Source organism: Ursus maritimus, unplaced genomic scaffold (genome assembly GCF_017311325.1).
Source record: "Ursus maritimus isolate PB19 unplaced genomic scaffold, ASM1731132v1 scaffold_5, whole genome shotgun sequence".
NCBI classification, from domain to species: domain Eukaryota; kingdom Metazoa; phylum Chordata; class Mammalia; order Carnivora; family Ursidae; genus Ursus; species Ursus maritimus.
Genome location: NW_024426663.1, coordinates 64,543,744 through 64,568,181, shown reverse-complemented (window position 1 = coordinate 64,568,181; position 24,438 = coordinate 64,543,744). Strand labels below are relative to the sequence as shown.

Genomic DNA, 24,438 nt, shown 5'->3' with positions numbered 1-24,438 from the left:
GTCAGTGTTAATAGAAGCAAACTTGTCATACACCCAAGCCTTTCTTAAGGCTACTTCTTTTTGGATTTTTAAAAATCTTAGTTAAAGCTGGCATTTCTTTCTTAGTTGCTCAAGGTAGAATTACTGAAGTATCTTTGACTCCTTCTCTTCTTCATTTCTTGTGCACAGCCTTTTGCCATGTTGGCCATTGTTTGGTCCTTGGCAAGGGAAGGATTTTGTTGGGGTAGCAGAGTGTCCAGAGAGCTCCATGTTGTTTGGATAAAGAGCTGTAGGCATTCTACTCTTAGTACTGTTGTATAGACGTTGTCGGTAGAGTTGCCTCATCTTGAGACTGAAGCTTTCTTCTTGATTGGGGTGCGTATGGTGTGGGATAGTGGCAATCACAGGCTTGGATTGTGAGTCCCAGTAACTAGGTGGAAGGATCCATCAGCCCAGTGGAACCTCCCCTCCACCACTTTCTCTATATTCTGGGCTCCCTACCTTGACAGAAGTTTCTTATTGAATGCTGCAGGTCATTTCTCAATCTGCATAGCTGAGATTCTAATTTATACTTCTCTTCACAACATTTTATTTGTGCCGTCTCTTTAGGTGCTTTGCAAAGATGAATGTATATATTCCTTTTACACATACACATGTGTATTTCAACTTATAAGAATTTGTCTTACTTAAAGCTCTTTGCTCACATTAATCTTTATTCATAAACAATATTTCAACAGCATCTCTGAAGCTGATGTGGGACCGTTACAGATGTGGCTAGAGTCAGTCCCCGAGAGAATGAAAATTTTCACCAGAACTCCTGCTTACCACAGATTGACCCTTGGCACACTATTTTTTGAGGCATGTTGATAGTTGTGCTAGAATGGAGGGATTCGAGCTATTTTTGCATCTATCCCCCCACCACACTGTGAACAAATTAAAGGTTGTGACCTTATCTTTGATTCTCAGAGCTTAGCTCTATGCCTGATGCGTAGCAGTGAGGCATCGATTTGAATCATCTCTCAAAGGCTTTTTTGGTTCCAAGAGTCTGTGGAAGAACTTTCCCTGTTTGTAGATAGCTAGAAACCACCAGAGGAGACTTAATTAGCACACCAACTGCCTTTGTGGGTAGCCAGGAGTTAGAGGAAATGTATTTTCTTACGCTATCCAGAATAAACATTTACAAAACCATCTGGTGTTCGCTAGCCTCCAATTTCAGAGTGCCCACAGTCTGCCTTTTTTTAGAGAGAAGGAGGACAAAGCAACAGCTTGCAACAGTTAAAAAAACAGTTTAAAAATCTCTGTTATTTGGGATATGTTGTTTGTTCTAACAATAATTCCAATAAACAGATGATAAGCTATAAGCCCGAGTTATATAGCCAAGTGAAGTAGAAAAATCACAGAGTATTTCATTGACTTATCGGTACTTATTCTTATAAACATAGGATTGGAATAAATATAATGACACTGCCTGACTAGATGGACAGCCTCTAGGGTGAGGAGACACGTCCAAGTTACTCTTGATTTTTCTTCCCAGGAAATAAGCTTTCCTATTGATCTTGGCCCAGCAATGTTTTTTCAACCTGCTGAAAATAAAAGTGTTTTTCTTCTGAAATAAAATGTCTAGGTTCATTCTTACAGGACTACTCTCTTAGGCAATGTTACTGTTAATTCAGGTACACAAAATTTCCATCTCATGCTCCATTGTACCTTATAAGAAATAAAACCAATGATCATGTATATTTCCTTTGGAACATATGGTAAAGCGTTTGGATATTCCATTTGCACCAGATGTTGCAGTTTCTGTAACGGATGCTCAGTGAGTATTGTTGACTTATCGTACACGTAAGGACACAAGGAAGAACGCTTAGGAGGATTTATAATTTCCTTAGGTTACCATAATAATTTCACGTAACTTTATCTTAAACTTCAGTTTGTTAATATGGGTATTTCTTAAGATTATTCTGCCACCTTTGAACATAGCTTGAGATATAGGCTTACCCGGTAAGTAAGTCCATTTAAAATTGCTAACATTTTTAAGATGATGAACGGAGTGCATGTGTTCTAAAATCCCCTTCATCTAATTCTCTTGCAGTCCTGTTCCCCTATACCTTCCTCCCTTTCTGTTTCCTCTCTTCTTTCCCTCCTCCTTTGGCCCTTCTCTGGCTGGAGGCCCATGTAATTTTCCAAGTCTCTTTGAATGCAGGGCACAGTGTGTGGTCAGCCTTGCCCCGAGGGTCGCTTCGGAAAGAACTGTTCACAGGAATGTCAGTGCCATAATGGAGGGACGTGTGATGCTGCCACAGGCCAATGTCATTGCAGTCCAGGATACACAGGGGAACGGTAAGGGAGAGTCTCGTCTTTCTCTGACTGCTCGTAATGGCATGAAAGGAAAGCTCAAAGAGCCCAGGGAACACCTTTGCTACCACATGTCTGTGACTATTCTGTAACATTCCAGAGGCATCTATAAAGTATCAGTGTGTTTGACAGATTATTTCAACAGTCAGTGTGTAGAAAGTGAGCCATAGACAGCGAGGGCAAATTGAAGATACAGAGAAAGCACTCAAAAAAATAAATAAAATATCAGCTATCCAGAACCCATGATGAATATGTCAGGCTCAACAGTCAAGTGGTTGGACAGCCACTTCAAAGACCAAAACTTTTTATATTTTAAACATTTTTTGATAGATTTATTTCAAAATTGAATGTGTACCTGGTTATCTTTAGCAATGATGTGGGGCATAAAGTTACTGGTCTTATGATTCGGTAGACTGTTAAAACATCAGTCATTTTCCTGCGCAGTAGTGACCAAGGAAGATCTGATGGGATTTCTAGGGCTCTCTGGTCCCACATGAAATAAAAGCGAATGCGTGGCTGTGCTCACGTGACTCTTCCATCCGCTGTCATTTTTCGTATTAGATAATAAAGTGTTACCTCAGACGGCTTTGCTAACCTTACGCCTTCTAATTTGTTCTTTCATTTCTTACATCCTGAAAGACCAGATAATTGAGCCTAGTGGATGTGTGTGTAAAATTAAAGAAAAAAGACCGGAAAGGTAGGGGACTAAACTGGCTCAAAACAAACATTTCTGGAACCTGTTGCTTATATTCTAATCAGACACATCGTTATTGCTAATATTCAAATAATAATTTTACTGCCCTTTGGGGTTGTTAACAGGATTGAATAAATACATTAATGTTAGAACAGTGTGGAAGCTAACAAACAGTTCTTATTAGAGTTGAGTGATTTACCTGAACTGTATAAATACTAGCGATTATTAATTTGAGTGATGTCTGGGAACTGAATCAAAATTAGCTCTCATTATTTTTTAGTGAGATCAGTGACCTAAGCATTTCTTCAAACTTCCTCCTTCCTTTTTTTTTCTAATATTCTGATCTTTTTTTTTTTTAATTTTAGTAAGATACTTTAGTAAGATTTAGCGTGGTTCCCCCCGCCCCTGCCACCTCCCAACTTAGAAATTCTTGTTAAATCTATTTCTAAGTAATTTGTATTTTTTGGAAAATCTCATTTCTCTTTCTAACTGGCTGTTTCAGGATAAAGAAAAACTCGATTGTGAGTATTTTTATTTAGCCTCTCCACCAAAAAAAAATTTTTTTTTAAGATTTTATTTATTTATTTGACAGAGAGAGACAGTGAGAGAGGGAACACAAGCAGGGGGAGTGTGAGAGGGAGAAGCAGGCTTCCCGCCGAGCAAGGAGCCTGATGCAGGGCTCGAACCCAGGACGCCGGGACCATGACCCAAGCCGAAGGCAGATGCTTAATGGCTGAGCCACCCAGGCACCCCTCTCCACCAAAATTTTTAGTAATTCTAATGTTATTTTTAGCAAACATCAAAGTTATTTCATCAATTATGAAAAAAGATACTTGCCTCTACTTTTCAGTATTTATAATGATTATTTCAATTCTCGACATGATTGTATTACTTTAAACCTCTAAGTCAGTGAGGACAAATGGCAGTCACAGCCCAAATTCCTGTCTTGTTCTTAATTTTATTGAAAATGGCTTCAGTGTAGTTTCACGTTTGTTACTGGTTTTTAGTAAACTTCGTGTTGAGTGGTTTTTTTTTAATCCTGTTTTTATTAGGAACTTCTGTTAGTATCTGTTTAACTTCATTAAAAGGCTTTCATCTTTTGTTAATATAGTTATGTATTTTACCTTTAATTTTTTGATGTTACAAATTATCGCAACACCCTTCAGAGCTTGGTTTTTGTACTATGTTATAGGGCTTCTCAGAAAGTTTTTGTGACCTACATCCTGTCTTATGGTTGTGTTTTGGATAGATACTGTTAGATGAGTTCTGGACTTACTATCTTATTTAGAAAGATGGGTCGGGGAAGGAGAGGCATGGGACCAAGCAGAATCCCAAATAATACCTTTGTCTAATATTTTAGGGCACTAAAAAAGTAAATCCAGTTGACCCTTGAAAAACTCAGGGGTTTGGGGCACTGACCTGCTGTGCAGTCAAAAATTGCATATAACTTTGGCTCCCCCAAAACTTAACTACTAGTAGTCTACTGTTTAGGAAGCCTTACTGATAATATAAACAGTCAATTAACACATATTTTGTATGTCATATGTATTATATATGGTATTCTTATAATAAAGTGAGCTAGAGAAAAGAAAATGTTAAGAGAATCGTAAGGAAGACAGAATATATTTACAGCACTGTGGAATAAAAAAAAAAATCTGCATGTAAGTGGACTTACTGTGCAGTCCAAACCCGTGTTATTCGAGGATCAGCTGTATAATTGTTTTCCTTGTCCTCTCACAGTCTAAGTCTCAAATTTGAGGCAACACAGAAACAACAAACATGTAAGGCGAGCTTGTACTCATCTTATTTAGAATGCAGGGAAGGAGAGTAACAGCTGATTTCCAGGTGATTAAGGCAAGGAGGGAAAGGAGCCAAAGAAAGACAAGGGAGGTGAAGAGGGAACTTCTTCTTGAGTTGTTGTTCTGATAACTGTTGTTTTGCCAGTGAACTGACAACATGATTTCTGTTTTCAATTATACCATCCCCGTCTGGGTTGTAGACACACACACACACACACGAACACACACACTGACAGCATGCACATTCGTCACTATGCTAGGGAAAAATGAGTAGCTATGGGGCAGTTTGTGGCAGAGGTGTGGTGAAAGCAGCTTTGAGGGCCTGGGGTCTTGGTGTTGCCGTGTTTTGAGAAGTCAGCGGAACTTGATCCCTGAGGTTAGACCAGAGCACTGCTGCCCGGAGGTGCAGGTACCACCACAGGCAGCTGCCAGCAAAGCATTCCCAGGATGTGGGGACGGCCCTCCCAGCCAGAGTGAAGACAGAACAAACAAAACAGACACCTAGTAGGCAGGCAGAACAGCTCGTGGGATGTCCAAATAATAGTCATGGGGGTTTGTGGAAAGGTTGAGCGGACATTGTGGTGGAGAAATGTCATGTGGCCCAGCCAAGCAAGAGGGAAGAGAGGATGGTTTCCAGATCCTCGCAGAAATTCCTCTGAAGGGGTTAACAGAGTGTTCTTCATGGTAATGGGTTGCTATGGAATTGCTCAGGCCTTTGGGGTCCATGCATACAACTGCTGCTCCCTAAGAGTGAGCTGGAGGGAGAGATCTTTGCCTCTGTCATGGTCATGCTCCCTTTAAGGCGAAGGCAGGACTGTCCGGCCATGCCTGTGTTCCATAGAACCTGCAAGTGAAGAAGGAATGTGGGTCAAAGGAGGCAAAGTCAGAAATGACAGACAGGAATTTGGGGGATGCAGCATTCGTCTCCAAGGGGGAAACTTTCCGGGATCTAGCATTGTGGAAAAGTTGGCTGTTTTCCAGCACTTTTTCTATTTTCCCCAGAGCAGTAGTTCCAGATGCTTGAAAGGCAGGCAGCTGATCCATCGATCCCAAGTTTAATGAGGAATGTGATTCTTTCACCCTAAATCATGGTTTGGCCCAGTTATTCCAGGCACTCTGGGGAGGGACATGCTCAAAAGGACCAGAGAGAAAGGAGCTGCCACCACTTATATGTTAAATCACTTCCTTTTCCATCCATTTGTAATAAGATGCAACATAATAATCAAAATGGTATTAAAACAAGCCTGTGACCCTGGTGTGGGAGCAGGTGTCATATTATCTCTACTTAAAGCTTATCCATTTTTTTCCAATTCCAGAGCATTATTCAAAACCAAAAATAAAAAATATATATATAAACTCCAAATTTCCATATTTCTACCGTGGCTGATATTTTTTGTTCTGTCTTCATCAATCTCTCTGCCTTCTCTCGTAAGAAAATGTATTACCTCTTTCACTAGTTCCTAGATAGCTTTTTGTTGTTGTTGTTCTGCCTGGGACCACAAAAACAACATTAAGGACATAAAATTCACTGAGAAATGATGCTTCTTTTGGATAAAGGAGCCAAAAAGGGAAACAAGTCTGTTTGACAAAGACTTTTAATTCTGCTAACCTCGGAAAGGTATAAACTGCTTCATGATTGCTTTTTTCCTTTTTTATTTTTTTAAGGTTTTTTTCTTTTTATTTATTTGAGAAAGATTGCATGTGCCCGTGAGAGAGCATGAGCTGGGGGTGGAAGGCAGAGGAAGAGGGAGAAGCAGACTCCCTGAGCAGGGAGCCTGATGCAGGGCTTGATCCCAGGACTCCGGGATCATGACCTGAGGTGAAGGCAGGCACTTAACCTACTGAGCCACTCAGGTACTCCTGATTTTATTTTCAAGATTTTATTTTCAAAGTCTACTTCTAGAAAGATATCTTACCACCTTGGTTTGGTACGTGGAAGTAGACAAAAGTGTTATTAACAGGATTTTCTTACATGCACAACTTTGATGAAAAAAAATGAGAATGTGAACCAAACTTTATGCAGTGGCTACTTTAGTAAGGGAAATTCAAATGGCTTTTTGCCACTTATAATACAAGCTAGTAGTATGTTTTATTATAGGTTTGAAAGGTAAATATGGGTCAGGACCAGCTATTATGGATTTTATTTTCCCAAAGAAAAGGAAGTCTCTGCCAAGATAGGGTAAAATATACACACTGCTTCCCTGTCATTTGGCAGCAGACATTTTTCCAGGCTTCCGATCTATACTCGGTTCACCCACTTTTAGAGCTAAGCTTTTTCCTAAGTTAAAATCATGGGTCCCAAAACTTAACAGTTGGATTTGTTTTCAAATCCATATAAGAGAGAGAAAGCAATGTTATTTTACCTTGTTTATCTTTTCCTTTTTGGTACAGAATCACAAGCAAATCTGGACAGACAGGCTGCAAAGTTGTCTCACCAGCCTTTAGCAGAGCCAAGACGAGGCCCAGTTATTACACCTTGCCATTTCTTTCTCCAAAGTTTGCATCTTTGGAGAATAAACTAAGTGACTTGGCTTATTAAGGCCTCTTACAAGTTAAAAATAGAGTATCTTTTAAAAAATACTCTGGTCTAAAAATAGTATGTATACTCCTATGTAATTTTAAAGCACACATCTGATCTGATTTTATGCTAAATAGTAAGTGGTTACTACAGAACTTTGCTAATGGTTTGTTGAGCAGCTGATTTGAAGATTTTGCCTATTGACAAACACACTTATGTGTCGGGTGAAACCAAGTTTACAGGAGACCCCTTTCCTTGTCTCTATCACATTAACTATGTGCTAGAGCCAGGGTTAACCAGAGAACTATCAGAGGGATCTCAAGATTTATTTTCTCCATTTAAATCAAATCCCATCCAAACTTGGTATTGTTACTAATCATAATGATTAAAAATATGCAAAACTTTGTGGAAAATGTTTGCTTTTCAGCCCCTTTGCTACTGCCTTTAGGTATCCTTCAATTCATTATTATGCACTTGCTGCTTGCATTATACTGCTCTGAAAAAATGCAGTGCTGACCTACATTTCTGACCATGGATCTGGCGTGACTTGAGAGCCACATGGGAAGTGTCTGCTGATTTCCACCCACAAAGTGTACCATACTTATGGCAGGCGCTCGGCTAGACGAGACCCCATCTCCCTCTCTTTTGGCAGGAAGTGCTCCTTCTGTTGCAGGAGGCTCCGTGAAGTCACCTTGCCAGGTCAAAAAAAAAGCTTGGCTGGCTTGACAACTGGTCATGCATTCTGTGGAGTGATGATAATTTTCTCTTCTCTATCACGGTTCCTTCCAGCCGCATAGCTGCCCACCTGATCCAACTTATCCAGAGCCTGTCCTTCCTCCAGGACCAGACTCTAATGTCATTTTTTAAAAGATAAAGTGAATTTTTGAGACCTGATATTTTTTCCTTGCTTCTTATTAACAGAGGACAGTATCCCTCTTAACAAAAATTTTGTGCTAGGAAACTCTACCTATCCATAAATCTCCTGGCAAAAGTTCCCCAGGTGGAATCAAAAAAACCTGATTGCAATAGCTCTGACTTCCCCAGATCTACAGAGGACTTTATTTATTAAATACATAACTTTCTTTTTTTGTGTGTGCAAGTAGTGACATTTTTATTTATTCCTTTCCAGTTTGATGCTTTTTTTAATAATAATATTTTTTTATTATATTATCTTAGTCACCATACAGTACATCCCTAGTTTTTGATGTAAAGTTCCATGATTCATTACTTTCATGTAACACCCAGTGCACCATGCAATACGTGCCCTCCTTACTACCCATCACCAGCCTATCCCATTCCCCCTCTCCCCTCCCCTCTGAAGCCCTCAGTTTGTTTCCCAGAGTCCATAGTCTCTCATGGTTCATTCCCCCTTTTGTTTACCCCCCCTTTCTTCCTTAACTTTCTAAATGAGGAGAAATTACTGCCACTCAGCTTTGAAAAGAGCAGAAGCATGGCTGAGATTAAATATTAATGTCACCATGAAAGCCACGGGAGTTAACATTGTTTGAAATATGCTGCAAAGTTTTCTCTTTGAATACATATATATGCATATATATAGCTTTAGCAAGCAAACCACTAGGTGTAAAACATGCTTCCTGTGCTAAGTTCATAATTTTATTTTGTTTTCGTTTTTGTTATTCTTTTGAACAGGTCATACTGCTGTTACTACTACCTGTTGCCAGAGTAATTCAGCTTCCTGCTTTTATACCCATAATGGGTTAATCACTAAAAAATACAGCAAATGCAAAAAACACTTTCAGTTTATAGATCACAAAGCCTGTCTGAATGGACTGTGTATTTGTACATGGCATTACCTAATCTATCTTCTGCTCCCGCTCCCTGCTTGGTAGGTGCCAGGATGAGTGTCCCGTTGGCACGTACGGAGTTCGCTGTGCTGAGACCTGCCAGTGTATCAACGGAGGGAAATGTTATCACGTGAGTGGCTCATGCCTCTGCGAAGCAGGCTTTGCTGGTGAGCGCTGTGAGGCTCGCCTGTGTCCAGAAGGGCTCTACGGCATCAAATGTGACAAGCGGTGTCCCTGCCACCTCGACAACACTCACAGGTGAGGGTCAGCCACCCCTGGAAGGATGTGCCCTGTTAAAGTTTGAATGGCAGTGTCCACTGTTCGGAAGGATGGATTGCCAAAGAGATGCCCACCCTGAGAGCTTTCCTGCCTCTGGGTCATCCTGGGGAGGAACCACCAAGTACATGGACAGCTTCTTTCTTTAGTGGGTGACAGTCCAAGTTAGAAGCATTAAAATTGGTAGATGGCCATGGGTGGATATTAAATTCTATTCTCAATGAATGGCCATTGCCAAAAATTAAATTTGCTGGGGTTAGTAGAACATTGCCCTAAGAGAGGGATTCTGTGACATTCCCTTAGAAGCAAAGATGCAATGAGAGACATGAGTTAAGCCCAGTTTAGTATGTAAGAATATCACAAAAATGATTCTCACTGCAGCATCTTTGACTTGACAGCACATCTGTGTAGAAAGGAAGTGTACCGGTAGAAGTCTTATAAAAGTGTTTCACATGTGGCTGTCACATGTGAAATATGTTTTCAAAATTGATTACTCTGACATAAAACTCACAGGGGTCTTTTAGCTCAAAAATCTCTCGAAGAATTTAAGAACAGGAAACCATGGTTCCCACCCACCCTACGGTACCTTGTCTGCCCCTGAAAATACCTTTCCACCCCCTTTCTTCCTCTCCCTCCCCCAAGGACCAGATACCTATCACTTAGAATTCTGGACCTCATTTGCAGACTGCTGGAAAAGTTGGGTCTGACAAAAATGTAGTGCGTTGGATAGCAGTTTAAATGTTACAAGAATTGTTTAATTGCATTCAGCACAGCTGTTACTTAGTTCATGCTTCTGAAAGATAACTTGTGGCCCCTTCAAATCTCAAATCCACCAAAGTTAAATGTAAGCAGAAGCCTGTGGTTGGTCTCTTCTTTAAACCATTGTTAGGAACAAAAAAATAGATTTTGTACCATGAGGGGTGTGTGTGTGTGTGTGTGTGTGCGCGCGCGCGCGTGTGCGTGTGCACGTGCGCATGCTTGGAATACATTTTACTGGGACATAGCAAAGAAGTGCATTCTTACTGTATCTCAAACAACTTTGCAAGCTGCTTTAATCAACTTTGGTTTTCCTCATTGGAAAATATTGCCACTCTTTACATGACAAGGTTAAGTAAACATTTGGGGAGTGAAAATGAATCATCTCTGCAGGATTTTGTTTGATTTTCAACTCTCCGATGTTTAAGTTGCTGGCAGGATTAGGGACAAGTCATGAGTTTGACTATCTTTCCTGCTGTGTTTAAGACTTGTCCCAGCAAAAGATAAGCCTCATGTAGTGACAGCCAAGAACTCTTTAATAATCAGAGTGCTGTTTCATTGTATGCAGCCCGACATCAAATAGATTAATAAACCTATGCAAAGGAACTGTGTTATGAGAAGAACTAACTGGAGACGCAGAGAGAATGTTGGTTTTGTTGGAACTGGGTACCATGTTCATAGTGGCAAGGTCCCAGTGGACAGTTACTTGACTGGCATCAATACCATGATAATTTTGACATAGGTCACATGTACCTAAGCATGTATGCTTTACCAAAGAATTACGGGAAATTATTTGACAATCACATAGATCAAAGGAACACTAAAATCTGACTAATACTGTATGACAAATAATCAGATTAAAAACAGTTGACCTATGAAGTGTTTCCCTGAAAGCCAGTTCTAAAAATTAGCTTTTGCAATAAATAAATAAATAAATAAATAAATAAATAAATAAATAATTTTTTTACATTTAAAAATTAAAATTAGCTTTTGCAAATTTCTTTCAAAACCATTCAGTGTTGATATGACTCTGTATTGTTGAATTCACAATCAGAGCCATCTGCCTGATTCTTGTACCTTAAACTTCATTGTAAAATTACTGGAAAAACAAGATTCCTTTGAACCAAAAGGCATAGAATCTTTGTATTAATTGAAAATCTAGCTTGTTCATTTTACCATTTAATCAAACAAGTGGAGCTCGCTATTACATGATTCATGATGTGTATTTATTCTAAAAACTTTCATTTTAGCTACTGAGATAACTTATGCAAAGCAGACTGCAAGTTTATATTGTCTTTAAGTAAACATTGAGTTATATGAATGTACATATTGACAGACAGTGCAGCCACATATCGGGTTGGGGGTTTGTATCTGTTAGCTTCTGTGCGTTAAAAAAAAAAAAAAACACCGCAAACAGTGGTATAAAACAATGATTATTGATTAGTAGTTGGTTTTTTGCTTGACTCTCTGACTGGGCTCAGCTTGGTGGCTCTTCTCTTTTCCTCTCTGTATTCAGCTGGCAGATCAGCTAGCAGTAGACTGGTTCTAGAATTCCTCCTTCACTTGTCCAGCATTTGGCCCGTCGATGGTTTCCTACGCCACATGTCTGTAGCAGCTAGCACGTTAACCTGGGCTTCCTTGCATGATGACTCGCTTCCAAAAGCAGCAAGAGACAGAGCAAGTGCCAACATGCAAACATGTTTCAAACGGTTGGTTATGTAGTGTTTGCTGTTGTCCTTGTGGACAAAACAGGTCACACAACCAACTACGGTTTCAATACACTCCACCTCCCAATAGGAGGAGTTACCGAGATTTTGTAGCCATTTTTACTTTTGCAATTTATCGTAGGGTTGACATGAAGTTAAATAAATTTAGAAATTTTGTGTTTCCAATCATAGTACTATTATAGAGCCTGAAGACACTTACCGTGACCTGTACTTTTCAGCCAAAAACTAAGTTTTATGGTGGAAATGGTTTTGAACAGCAAAACAGAATTCGAGATTTATTAAGATTCCACATGGGAGATGTATATTAGCTCTTGTTAATAAGGACATTTAATAGCTGTGGGCAATCAGCATGTGCCTATTTGCAAATGCCATGTAATTGTCATTACATTTGAGCATTAATAACACCTAAGGAAATGAATAAAAGGAAGTTCAATGACTCATTGTATTTTAGCCAATATTGTATTGGACTCTTATGATAATTTAACTCTTAAATTGAAAAATTTACTAGAATGTTTATATCTAGTTATATATGCGTATGAAGTGATAGGTATTCCTATGTGTGTATCATCCTATTTTCATATACAGAAAGCAATCTGTTCTCTAGAAAGAAAATGTGTAGGAGTGTATTACCCTTCACCCTCCAATCTACTGCTTCTAACATCAACACGTAAATCTCATTACCAATTAAGCTGCCTGCATGAGAACCCATCAAATGCCTCCAAAGTGCTCTGGCTTCCTATATCTAATTACAAATTGCAGAATACTAATTTTGGTGTCAATCAATCTGAGAACCAGTGTGTTGCACTAATACTCACTGGGGGGTACTGAATATCAATTTCTGTGTCTGCCTGTAGCTCAGTCAATTCCCTGTGCCCGGGTTGTCTATTTTGTTTAACATTTGTGTCTACACCAGGAATATGATTTTCTACTTTTTAATGTAAAGTAATATTTTCTACTAAAAGATGTCCTTTTTAAAATAGTATGTCAAAGTAAGTCAAACTACTTTAACCAATCCACACAAAATATTTCTTCTCCCTTTCTCAAATGTAGGACTTTCTGAAATAAATTTAAATTTGTCTCTGCTTTTGTACAATACAGGCTTTTATTGGTCCTGCTATAACCCATTGATCGGTGCTAAACACTAAATTTTAGCCATTCTTTTTCATATCTAGCCCTCCTAGAAAGCTGCAACCAAGCTTCCTTTTTCTTTGGTGTAAAAAACAAATAAATCTAGGTTCAGGTTTGATTCTGCTAGTACCTGTGTTGGGCTTTGAATTAATTACTTTTTCTAGGTCGGTTTTGCCTGATTTATAAAGTGGGATGATACCCAACACTTAGAATGGCTTGTGAGGATTAGACGAAATAAGGGGCGCGGATTCCTGAGCATGACGTTAAGCCATGCTCAGTGCTCGGTAACTGCTAGCTGCTAGCCTGTGCGTTGACTTACAGTATCACCAGAAACGTCATGTGGGTATTCCCGGCAATTCAGAGTGGGTCCCTTCCAGCCACAACTTTGACATTTTAGAAACGAATTCTAGGGCAAATCTTGCCTTTCTGTGCAGATGTACAGATTATCATTCAGTGCCGCTGGATGACTCAGAGACATGGGGGGAAGCAGATCCATGTGGGAAAGCAAGACTTCAGAGTCAGATCCCCTTGTCCATCAACTGCTGTTTTCCCTAACTCACTCAGTGTTTGCTGTGCGCCCACTCTGGGCCGGGGGCAGGTCACGAAACATGCCCAATTCTTGCCTTCACAGAGCTTGAGGTTTAGAGGGGAAGGAAGACATGGGTAAAATGAAGAGGCCCAGACAAAGAATGGGGAAACAGTATGCTAGGCAAATGGAATAGCCCGTGTGATGCCTTCATATTGGCAACACTCAGTGCCTTTCCCAACAAAAAGAAATCCATTGTAGTTGAGCATGGTAATAAAGAGAGACTGATTGACTAGAGAAGAGGTTGGGAAGTGGGCAGTGGCCAGGTAACAATGGCCTGTGGGCTGCATGTAGGGTGACTTTATGTCTAGGGTCACAGGGACTGTTTGGATTAGGACCTGTTGTCCTAATAACTCCCTCTTCACTCTTTAAAATGTCCTGGTTCAGACAATAAAGAACACAGTCACTGTAGCTATATTAGCACAGATTTTATCCTAAGTGTAGTGGGGAGTTTTTGAAGAGTTTTAATGAGAATGATAGGATAACATCTACTTTTTAGATGACAAGGCATGAGTGAGTGCAGAGTTTGCAAGACGGAAGGCTCTCCTGGTTTTCTGAATTAGATGGCCTTGGCATCGGCTAGTGTGGTGACGGGGAGGATGGAGAGATGGGGGTGCAGGCAGGATATTTCGGAGGCAGGCTGTTAGGTCCCAGTGATGAAGTGGAGATGAGAAATGAGGGAGGAGTTCCCAGGAATAACTCTTGAGTTTTCTGGTTTAAACAGCTGAGTGGCTGGTGGTGCCACTGCTCCAGGGGTGGTGATTGAGAGTAAACACTGAGGAGCAATGGACGGGAAGAACTAAGACTCGGTATTTGACATGCCTAAGTTTGAGATGAAGGTGCCCGGTGTTTGCTCAAGGATAGGGAACAGATGAGTAGATCTGAGTAGGTCTAAGGAGATCCAAGACTCAAACCCTTGCCTTTCAAATCCAAACCTTCCTCTTTTTTTTTTAGTATTTTATTTATTTATTTGAGAAAGAAAGAGAGAGCATGAGAGAGTGAGCATGAGCAGGGGGAGCAGCAGACAGAGGGAGAGGGAGAAGCAGGCTCCCTGCTGAACAGGAAGCCCAACATGGGGCTCGATCCCAGGACCTGGAATCATGACCTGAGCCGATGAGAGATGCTTCACCGACTGAGCCACCCAGGTGCCCCTCAAATCCAAACCTTCTATACCCAAGAAACCATGTTCAATATAGAGTGGTACTTGGGTATTTCTTCATAGCACGTTCCCTGAGTAATACTTGTGATGGATGCCTAGACCTTTGCTTGTAGGCGCTTAGTTGTGGCAGAGAGCAAACCGTGCCCCCCACAGGCGTGTGGCTGAGACCCACCCTTGACAGACTCGGACATCAGGCCGGAGAGGTTGTATGTTTTCACTAAGGTACCCAGGTAGTGGGAGAGTGAAAATCGATGGACTGTCTCTGGATGAGAGTCACTTACCAAACGTCTGGACGAGACAGTGGATTCTGTTGTGGGCTGTAGTTACTGGGAGGGGTTTATCTCCACCGGGGGAGGAAGACAGTCTTTAACAACCTTCCGATTGTGAGCAGAGCTAGTTCGACTGTTGAAATGTTCCTGTGGTGAGAAGCACATGTGTTTTGCGTGCCACAGAGTGCCCTATTGTGTCAGCCTCACTCACGCATGCCTCTCAGCGCAGCTGATGTGTCCATTTGCTCCGGAGTGACAGCTGGCTGCCTGGGCTGTCTGTGCAGCTGCTGCTTCAGGTAGAGAGAGACAGCTGCTCCACCACCAGGTATGGAGAATCAAGATTGGAAACAGGCAAGGAAGGTCGCTGCTTTCGGAGTTCTTTGGACAGAACCCTGGTTAACTGATCTGGTACTGGTACTGTGCACTGGACGGAGTCGTTCTTTAACCCTTCCCATCTAGGTCACCTGTTACTGAATTCGTGCTTTCAACTTATGAAGATTATCATGAGTTTCAGACAAAAGGAAGCGGTTGTAATAGTCTTCCGGTTTGAACATGATGCTGATTTCACGCCACATTTCTGTGGTACCAGTCGGGTTTCAGCCAATTAATTAAATCATAGCAAGCCTGGGAATGAAGTTTAAATTATTGTGCATGGAATTACCCACCCATTCACTGCTCATGGCTGAAGCAACATTTGCATGGGCCCTGGGTGTCATGTTCACCCGGGAGTGACTTTCTCCTTTCATCTGTGTCTCTCAGCTGTCACCCCATGTCTGGAGAGTGTGCCTGCAAGCGGGGCTGGTCAGGACTCTACTGTAACGAGACATGTTCTCCTGGATTCTTCGGGGAAGCTTGCCAACAGATCTGCAGCTGCCAGAATGGGGCTGACTGTGACAGTGTGACTGGGAAGTGCACCTGTGCCCCAGGATTCAAAGTGAGTGGCTCTGGAGGAAGGAGCCGCCGGGTACGATGTGGAGCATACTGACACCACGCACCATATAGGACCTTTCCTGCAGTACAGGGAATGTGCTAAGATCTGTCACATCATTAACAAGAAAGAGAATGAGAAGTACTAATAAGAAACATAAGTAATTACCTTAGAACGATGACTGGAAAGCTGGTAAAACGACAAATGTAGCCTTCTTATTAATTATGTAACTAATATATGTCATAGAATATGATATAATTGTTCCTTGCATAATTACTTTTTCCTTACATAATTATTCTACTACATTCTATAGGCAACAAAGAAATTACTTTTCCAAGTAATTATTATTAACAGGTTTTGTCTTAACTCCACGCAATTTGAAGGCACGTAATGTACCGAGTTAGCACTTATTACATATTTACATGTGATGGTTAGCAGTATGGACGTTTTTCAGTGCTTTTGAGAAGCTAGACCTTGCAAATATGCCTGTGCACCAACCAAGCAGAATTTTGCCTAGTTTCTTGAATTTCTTAGCTACAGATTAGGAATCCTTGTTTTAGAGGAAAATGGTTGGTTTTGATTATTTTCTCTCCTTTGAAAGAGTACTGTATTAACTGATGGAGATGTTGATAATTATTCCAGAATGTGTAATGTGGAATGAGTAGGTGATAAAGACTCAGACTTGAGGGGATCTTTACAGGTTTTTCTGACCTATGTCACTAGTCTTTGGTGGAGCCCTTGATTTAGCCTGTGTTAAGTATCTTCTGTTTTTATTTTTATTTATTTTTAAAGATTTTACTTACTTATTTGAGAGAGAGAGAAAGAGAGAGAGAGAGCATGAGTGGGGGCGGGGAGGGAGCCCGCTGATCAGGGAGCCCAAGGCTCCCTGGGGTTGATCTCAGGACCCTGAGATCATGACCTGAACCAAAGGCAGATGCTTAACCACCCAGGCACCCCAAGTCTCCTCTAGTCTTAAAGCAGATGACCTCCAGTCATCCTTGACAGCCCTCTTCTGTGTTTTAGGCTTATTGTCAGATACTAAATTGAATCGTGCTATAGGCAGAGTGTGTGTTCTGTTGCTTTGCTGCACCCACTAATCATATTACATATTATACAATGAAGGCTAGAAACATTGCAATTTTATGTATAGTTGATATTTATGTTTATTTATTTATTGACTGTAATTGATAGTTTATTGTTCCATATCTGCTTGGTCTGAGCAAGGACAAAAGGTTTTTTTTGTGTTTGCTGGGAAGGGAAGCTCATGAAGGCAGCAGGCTTTTTTGAGTCCCATTTAATACAGTATCCTAAACAGGCAAGCTAGCATTGCCCTTGAATGTTCAAAATTTGTATACTGGGGACATTTAGCAACTTTAGAAAATACAAGTGTTAAAATTAGGGAGTATAATTAGCATTGCCACGATGTATTTACGTTTATTTGTGTTGGCTTTATTTCGTTCAGTAAAATTGCATGCATTTTCCTATTCGTGCCTGTCTAGGGAATTGACTGCTCTATCCCATGCCCACTGGGAACCTATGGAATAAACTGCTCCTCTCTCTGTGGCTGTAAGAACGATGCTGTCTGCTCACCTGTAGATGGGTCTTGTACTTGCAAGGCAGGTAAGTGGGTGAATGAGTCTTTTATCTGATCTTCATCCTGTTACCTCCTAAAGTCACAGGGAAGAAACCTTGACGGGTTCTAGCTCCATCGGTGCCCATGTTCAGCGACTAAGCTCAGCCAGCCCCACGTCCAGGGTGGCCTTTCCTGCTTTTGAGAGCGAAGGAGAAATGGTCTCATGTAGATCTCCAAAGTTGCTGCCGGCTCCTAAAGTCTGGAAGTCTCTGGGCTTTGGGTAAAAGTGAGCAAGCAGACATATATCCGTGCCCCTAAACTGCCCTGAAGTCGCAAAAAGAAATGCAGCCAAGCGCTGATTTTACGTGAAGGCCAAAATGTGTCCATCTATAGTTGTTGCAACAGGCAGGGTCCTGGATACTCACTGTTCATGGTTAATTGGGTTTGCTTTAAAGATGGGGTTTCTCTTTCAAATGCAAACCTTCCTTTACCCTCCCATATAAATATTTCATTTTCCTACCCGGAGCCACACTGAACGCTCTGCATGGCGTATCACTGCACGGTAGAGGTGCCCCTGCTCTGTATCTTCTCCCAGTAGCCCAGCAGTGCCTCTTGCTCCTGGCATCCTTGACCAATTAGGTGACACAGATGGATTCTGGGTACTTTGGTCATTGCTGACAGAGGCTGCACTTGGCAGCACCATTGCTCTCCCTGCTGGGGCTGCGGACCCTGCTGTGCACCTTCAAAATGTTTCTGAAGAGGTTCGGGAAAACCCTGTGCTGCTGTTGTTTCCTCCATGCTCTGGCGTTCTTGTCGCGGCAGGCTGGCACGGGGTGGACTGCTCCATCAGCTGTCCCAGTGGCACTTGGGGCTTTAGCTGTAATCTGACCTGCCAGTGCCACAACGGGGGAGCCTGCAACACGCAAGATGGGACCTGCACGTGCGCACCTGGATGGCGTGGGGAGAAGTGTGAAGTCCCCTGCCAGGTACGATTGAGCCGGTGCCCCAGCTGTGAAGACATGGGGGACACTCTGAGAGCAAAGTGTCCACTCACCCTGCAGTGTCCCTGGGGTCAGGCATGCAAGTGTGAACGCAAGGAAACTATTAGAAGAATTGAGGTCTTCGAAGTCAAATCGGACATAAGATCAGAAAAGGGATAGATATGGTAACTGGTTAGGTAGCTCTGTGAGAACCACTCCCTTCTTTTCCTTCATCTCTGCCCGTGTTCCCACCACCACCCTTCCTGTTGTCTCCATTCCTATACACCCATCTCTCCGTGGCAGCCAGTCAACAGCATTTGTCAAACACCCAGCATCTGCCTGTCAACTCTCCAAATATTGTGTCTCCATTGTCATGGAAATCCTCCCGTCTCTGGGGTGGAAAGTGGCAGAGGATTGAAAGGGGGTGGTGACTGGTGTCGCGGAAATGCTCATCGAGGTGGTGAAAGGTTTAGAAACAGTTGTCTGTTAAACACAAGTATGTCCCAAGTCACAAGAATCTCCAAAGATTTCCCTCGCTCAATGCTGGCTCCATTTCCCTGACCTACTTTGGCAGTAGTCAGCATTATAAATCCCATACCGCGTCTACTGCAGGCAGACAGAGGCTGCAAATAGGACACACGTTCTCTAATAACGTGCTGATTTCACTTTCTTCCTCTGAAGCCCTTGGCCCGTTTCTTGCCCTCTTTTTCATGACTTTCTTCCCATCTCATTTCTTTCGTCCTGAGCCATTAAGCATTCTCTCAGTGATGTGTATTCTCTGCCTCCAGGAGAAAAGGCAAGATGACACTGTGACCCCTGAACTGGGCCCCTTGTGGTGGGAGCAGTTTTTCCCCTGAGCTTCCACCTCATCAAGTACAACCCATTTCCCAACTAGGGAGGATCCCACCCTAGGCTATTCCATGCCCTCTAAACCCCTAGGACAGAGTTCAGTTAGCTTTGCTGCCCCTCATCCACCAGTGAACAAATTATCAGTGCTCTGAGATGGGCTTGAAGAGCACCTTTCACTCCCAGTCTGATGGTAGATGAAGCAAAACCCCTGGCACAATCTCACCCGTTTGTGTGTGTGTGTGTGTGTGTGTGTGTGTGTGTATTAAATGCACTAGAAAATTCAGTGAAGTCCGATGATGGTTTAAGTGGCCCATATGGTGGCAAAGCCCCAGCAAACATTGGTGGGGCCTTATTTTGTTTGTTTGTTTGTTTGTTTTAGTAAGTTCTAGTCAAACGATGATGCTTTCAGACACCCACAACCTGTTTTATGCTGGTTCTCAGTTTCCTTGCCCTTGGTAACTGCGCACCCCCTGAAGGTTTCTAGTGTGCTCCCTCAGTTCATCAGGACCTGGCATGAAAAAGCAGGGTTACTAAGTGCAGAGCTTTCCATCCCCCTCCCGCAAACTAAATGATCACATCCACAAAGGGGCTCATCTCTGCTGATGCACACGTGAAAACAGTAAGCGCTAGAAACAGACCAGGGAGGAGTGTGTGCCAACAAGTACACCAGCCTTCCTTAGGATCTCGAAGCAGAACACTCATGTCATTGAGACTTCTTCATGGAAAGGAGGATATTGATTGGGAAAAGCAACAGAAAATTTCACTTCTCCTAATGGTTCTTTGCATAGCGTTGGCCGTTTACAGAAATGAACTTCATTCAATTAGCGCTATGATTTTCTTTTAATTTTAGAGCTGCTTAATGTGAGTTAGGGTCCTCCCTTTCCACGAATGAGTAGCATGCCTCGTAAGGAACACTGAACTACTTTATAAAAATCTTTAGGAGCAAAATTCTTTTTTTTTTTTTTTAAAGATTTTATTTATTTATTCGACAGAGATAGAGATAGCCAGCGAGAGAGGGACACAGGCAGGGGGAGTGGGAGAGGAAGAGGCAGGCTCATAGCGGAGGAGCCTGATGTGGGGCTCGATCCCAGAACGCTGGGATCACGCCCTGAGCCGAAGGCAGACGCCCAACCGCTGTGCCACCCAGGCGCCCCTAGGAGCAAAATTCTTTATGAGTGGTGGCTTATGATAAGATACAAAAGATTCTCCTAATTAACGAGCATGTTTACATATATTTGCATATGTGCATATCTGTTGGTTTCACCATTCATAGGACCGACCATTATGTTAGACATCAACTACAGTCTGAGTGATTTTAAACCACCACCGCCTGCATTTGGGGGACTGAGCAGACATGGGAAGAGGGGATTATAATGTGTGTTGCTGAAAGGTGTTTGGGAGAGGAGGGTCCTGGATCTGAGGTGGCTGACTGAGGTCTCTGTCCTCTCTAACTGTGGATCTCCATGAGCTCATCACTGTCTTCCGTGCAGGATGGCACGTATGGGCTGAACTGTGCGGAGCGCTGTGACTGTAGCCATGCGGATGGCTGTCACCCCACGACGGGCCACTGCCGCTGCCTCCCCGGATGGTCAGGTGAGCCAGGGACCACTACGTGAAATGGGAAATCCGCCAACTCACACCTAGCGCCGTTCCCTGCTGCTTTAGAGAAACACACACAGGTCACCTTTTCAGAGAAGAAAAAATGGTAAAACCTCCAGTACACGGCCACATTTTTACCCAAGAGATATTACTGCGAGGCCTAATTCATCTATAATCCGGAAATGACTTCTTGTTGAAACATTCAGGAGCAGTTGTCTTGAGCCTTAATGGAAAGTCCAACTATCAGAATTCAGGCCGGCAAGAGGGGGGAATGTGTGGATTGCTGTGAAGGGTCTAGCGAGACTTCTGTGGCCTTTTTGAGCACCAAGGAGAGAAGGATAGAAACAAACCATAAGAACATAACTAAGTGCACCTCCGTGAGGCAAAAATATTCAATATTAATATTAATACGGTGAATATGCAAGTATTAAAATATTCATTGCTAGACATGAAAGTTTGAAAACTTTCTTTTTTCTTACAATAATACTTCAGTCATAAAAATTCATGATATGATTGAGTACCAGTTTTGTAGCCACAAGGTGGAGGTTTCTCCTTATTTATGTGGCTTCACGGTTCCAGCCAGAAGTTGATCAGACTAACAGTGGTCTTGGAAAGCTGACCCTGTTTTTGCGCATGATAAGCAGATGCAGGAGAGGGCACCGAATGCCCAAGCAAATTGGGGTCCTGCTTTTCTGTTTCTTTCCTGAAGTCAAGCCTTTTCTAAAAAACAAAATAAAACCTTACAGAATGAATAGAATTTTAAATGCTTGCTTAGAAAAAATTACCCACATGGGAATGCACCAAGGAAGTTATTGAACATTGGGATGAGTGCACTGGGTATATTTATGAGCAATTTCTTCTGAAAATAAAAGAAAATATTGACTGCTAGCATGCCAGTTGAGAGTCAAGTACTGTGAGACTTGGGTGCATGTTAGGGGTAGTTAAATGAACCCACACTCTCTTAAAATTCTCATTCATCATCTTTTGTGTGTGTGTGTTTGCATGTGTATTTGTATATATTGTATTTATATCTAAATATATGTGTGCCTATATTCAGAGAAGAGAGGGAGATTTGTAGGACAAAGCTGTTTCCATATTGATGGTGCTTCACTATCTTCCAAAATGGTTTTTTAACCTTGTCTTCTAAAAGAGAAACTGGTAGTAACAAGCCAAGCGTCTTCTGTAGTGATGGTCATATTTTGAGAAGGTGGATCACTCAGAAAAGAATCTTATGCCTCCAAGCCAGAGATGTGACATTTAGGAAATTATGGAGTCAGAGTGGTCTTATCTCTTACCAAAAATGTGTATAAAGAAGAACAGAGAAGTAATAATAAGTAATGCTTATTGAATGCTTACAGCAGGCTCACAGCAACTCCGTGAGGTAGGAAATATCATTTTGTCCTTTTTACAGATGAAGAAACTAAGGCACAGAGAAGTTGAGTGTCTGATCAAGGCCCCAGTCAGTAAACGTGAGAGACAGGATTTGCACTAATGCCTTCCCACTGCATCTCCAGCTCTCTTCATGACTGCACCCTCTGCCGTACACAGACTTCTTCCAGAATGTGCTGGGAAAGGGCAGTTAGGCTAAGATTAATTCTGAGCATGAATGTGGACTTCTGAGAATTATATGAGAGGACCGTGGTGATAAGTGTTGATAACCAGCAACCTCTTCATTTATGTGCACGTGTGTGTATATGTGTATGTTTATATGTGTGTATATACACGCCTAGGGAGAGAGAGAGAGTATATATGCATATGTTTATATGTATGCATTTATCTTTAAAGAGACAGAGACAGGCAGAGGCAGAGAGAGAGACAGAAAGATATACCATAGAATTCACCTATTTAAATTGTATAATCCAGTGGTTTTTAGTATAGTTAAAGATCATCATCATCACTATCATTTTTAGAAGATTTTCAACATCATAAAGAAACTCCAGTAGTACTTACTAGCAGTTATTCTCCATTTACCCCCAGCTTACCACAAGGCAATTCCCCCCCCCCCACCCCAGGCCACCACTAATCTACTTTCTGTCTCTATAGATTTGCCTATTCTGATATTGTATGGATTCATGCAATATGAGGTCTTTGGCCACTGGCTTCCTTCTCTTGGCTTGTTTTTAAGGTTCATTCCTATTGGAGCATATATCAGTACTTCATTCCTTTGACTGCTGACTACTATTCCATGGTATGGGTAGACCACATTTTGTTGGCACATTCATCACTTGATGGACATTGGGTTGTTTCCACTTTTTGGCTATTTTGAAAAATGCTGTTAAGAACATTCATGTACAAGTTTTTGTGTGGATATGTATGTTTGGTATATAAATTAGGGGTGGAATTGCTGGGTTGTGTGATAACTCTGAGTTTAACCTTGTAAAGAATTACTACCATTGGTAGCAATTGCTCCCAAAGCAGTTGCACAATTTTCCATTCCCACCAATAGTACATGAAGTTTCTGTCTCCTCACCAAAAATTTTTATTATCTGTCTTTTTGATTCTCGCCGTCCAAGTGGTGTGAAATGTTATTTCACTGAGTTTTTTATTTCATTCCCCTAATAAATGATGATATTAAGCGTCTTTTGTATTTAGTTTGGCCATCTGCATATCTTTTTTCAGCCATCTGTATATCTGATATCTATTCAGATACTTTGCTCATTTTTTAATTGGGTCATTTATGTTTTTATAATTGAGTTGTTGTATTTCTTTATGTATTTTACCTATATGTTCCTTATCAGATATGTGATTCGCAAATATTTTCTCCCATTCTGTATGTTACTTTTTCACTCTCTTCATGATGTCTGTTTCTGCAGAAAAGTTTTTATTTTGATAAAGTTCAGTTTGTTTTTTTTTCTTTTGCTGCTTGTGTTTTTGGTGTCAAATCTAAGAAATTGTTGGCTAGTCCAAGGTCACAAAGATTTGTGCTGTGTATTCTTCTAAGCATTTTATAGTTTTAGATTTTACATTTAGATCTTTGGTCCATTTTGAGTTTGGTTTTGTATATGGTGTGAGGTAAGGGTCCACCTTTGTTCTTTTGCATGCTGATACCATTTGTTCCAGCATCATGTGTTGAGAAGATCATTCATCCTCCTTCTAGCCTATCACCTGTATTGTCTTTTTTTATAATAATTTTTTATTGTATTATGTTAGTCACCATACAGTACATCCCTAGTTTTTGATGTAAAGTTCCATGATTCATTACTTGCGTATAACACCCAGTGCACCATGCAATATGTGTCCTCCTTAATACCCATCACCCGCCTATCCCATTCCCCCACTCCCGTCCCCTCTAAAGCCCTCAGTTTGTTTCCCAGAGTCCATAGTCTCTCATGGTTCATTCCCCCTTCTGTTTACCCCTCCTTTCTTCTTCCCTTTCTTCTCCTACTGATCTTCCTAGTTCTTATGTTCCATAAATAAGTGAAACCATATGATAATTGTCTTTCTCTGCTTGACTTATT

The 24,438-nt window shown here is 41.5% G+C and overlaps 1 protein-coding gene across 1 annotated transcript in view; it reads left to right on the top strand.

Annotated features, from left to right (window-relative positions):
- The window catches only part of MEGF10 (multiple EGF like domains 10), a 120,043-nt gene that overhangs the window by 63,861 nt on the left and 31,744 nt on the right, over positions 1-24,438 (top strand). The window contains exons 7-12 of the mRNA XM_008698983.1: positions 2,183-2,319; positions 9,196-9,408; positions 15,811-15,985; positions 17,479-17,599; positions 18,375-18,538; positions 20,872-20,974. Coding sequence (XP_008697205.1) covers positions 2,183-2,319; positions 9,196-9,408; positions 15,811-15,985; positions 17,479-17,599; positions 18,375-18,538; positions 20,872-20,974 — 913 coding nt within the window. The remainder of the gene's footprint in view (positions 1-2,182; positions 2,320-9,195; positions 9,409-15,810; positions 15,986-17,478; positions 17,600-18,374; positions 18,539-20,871; positions 20,975-24,438) is intronic.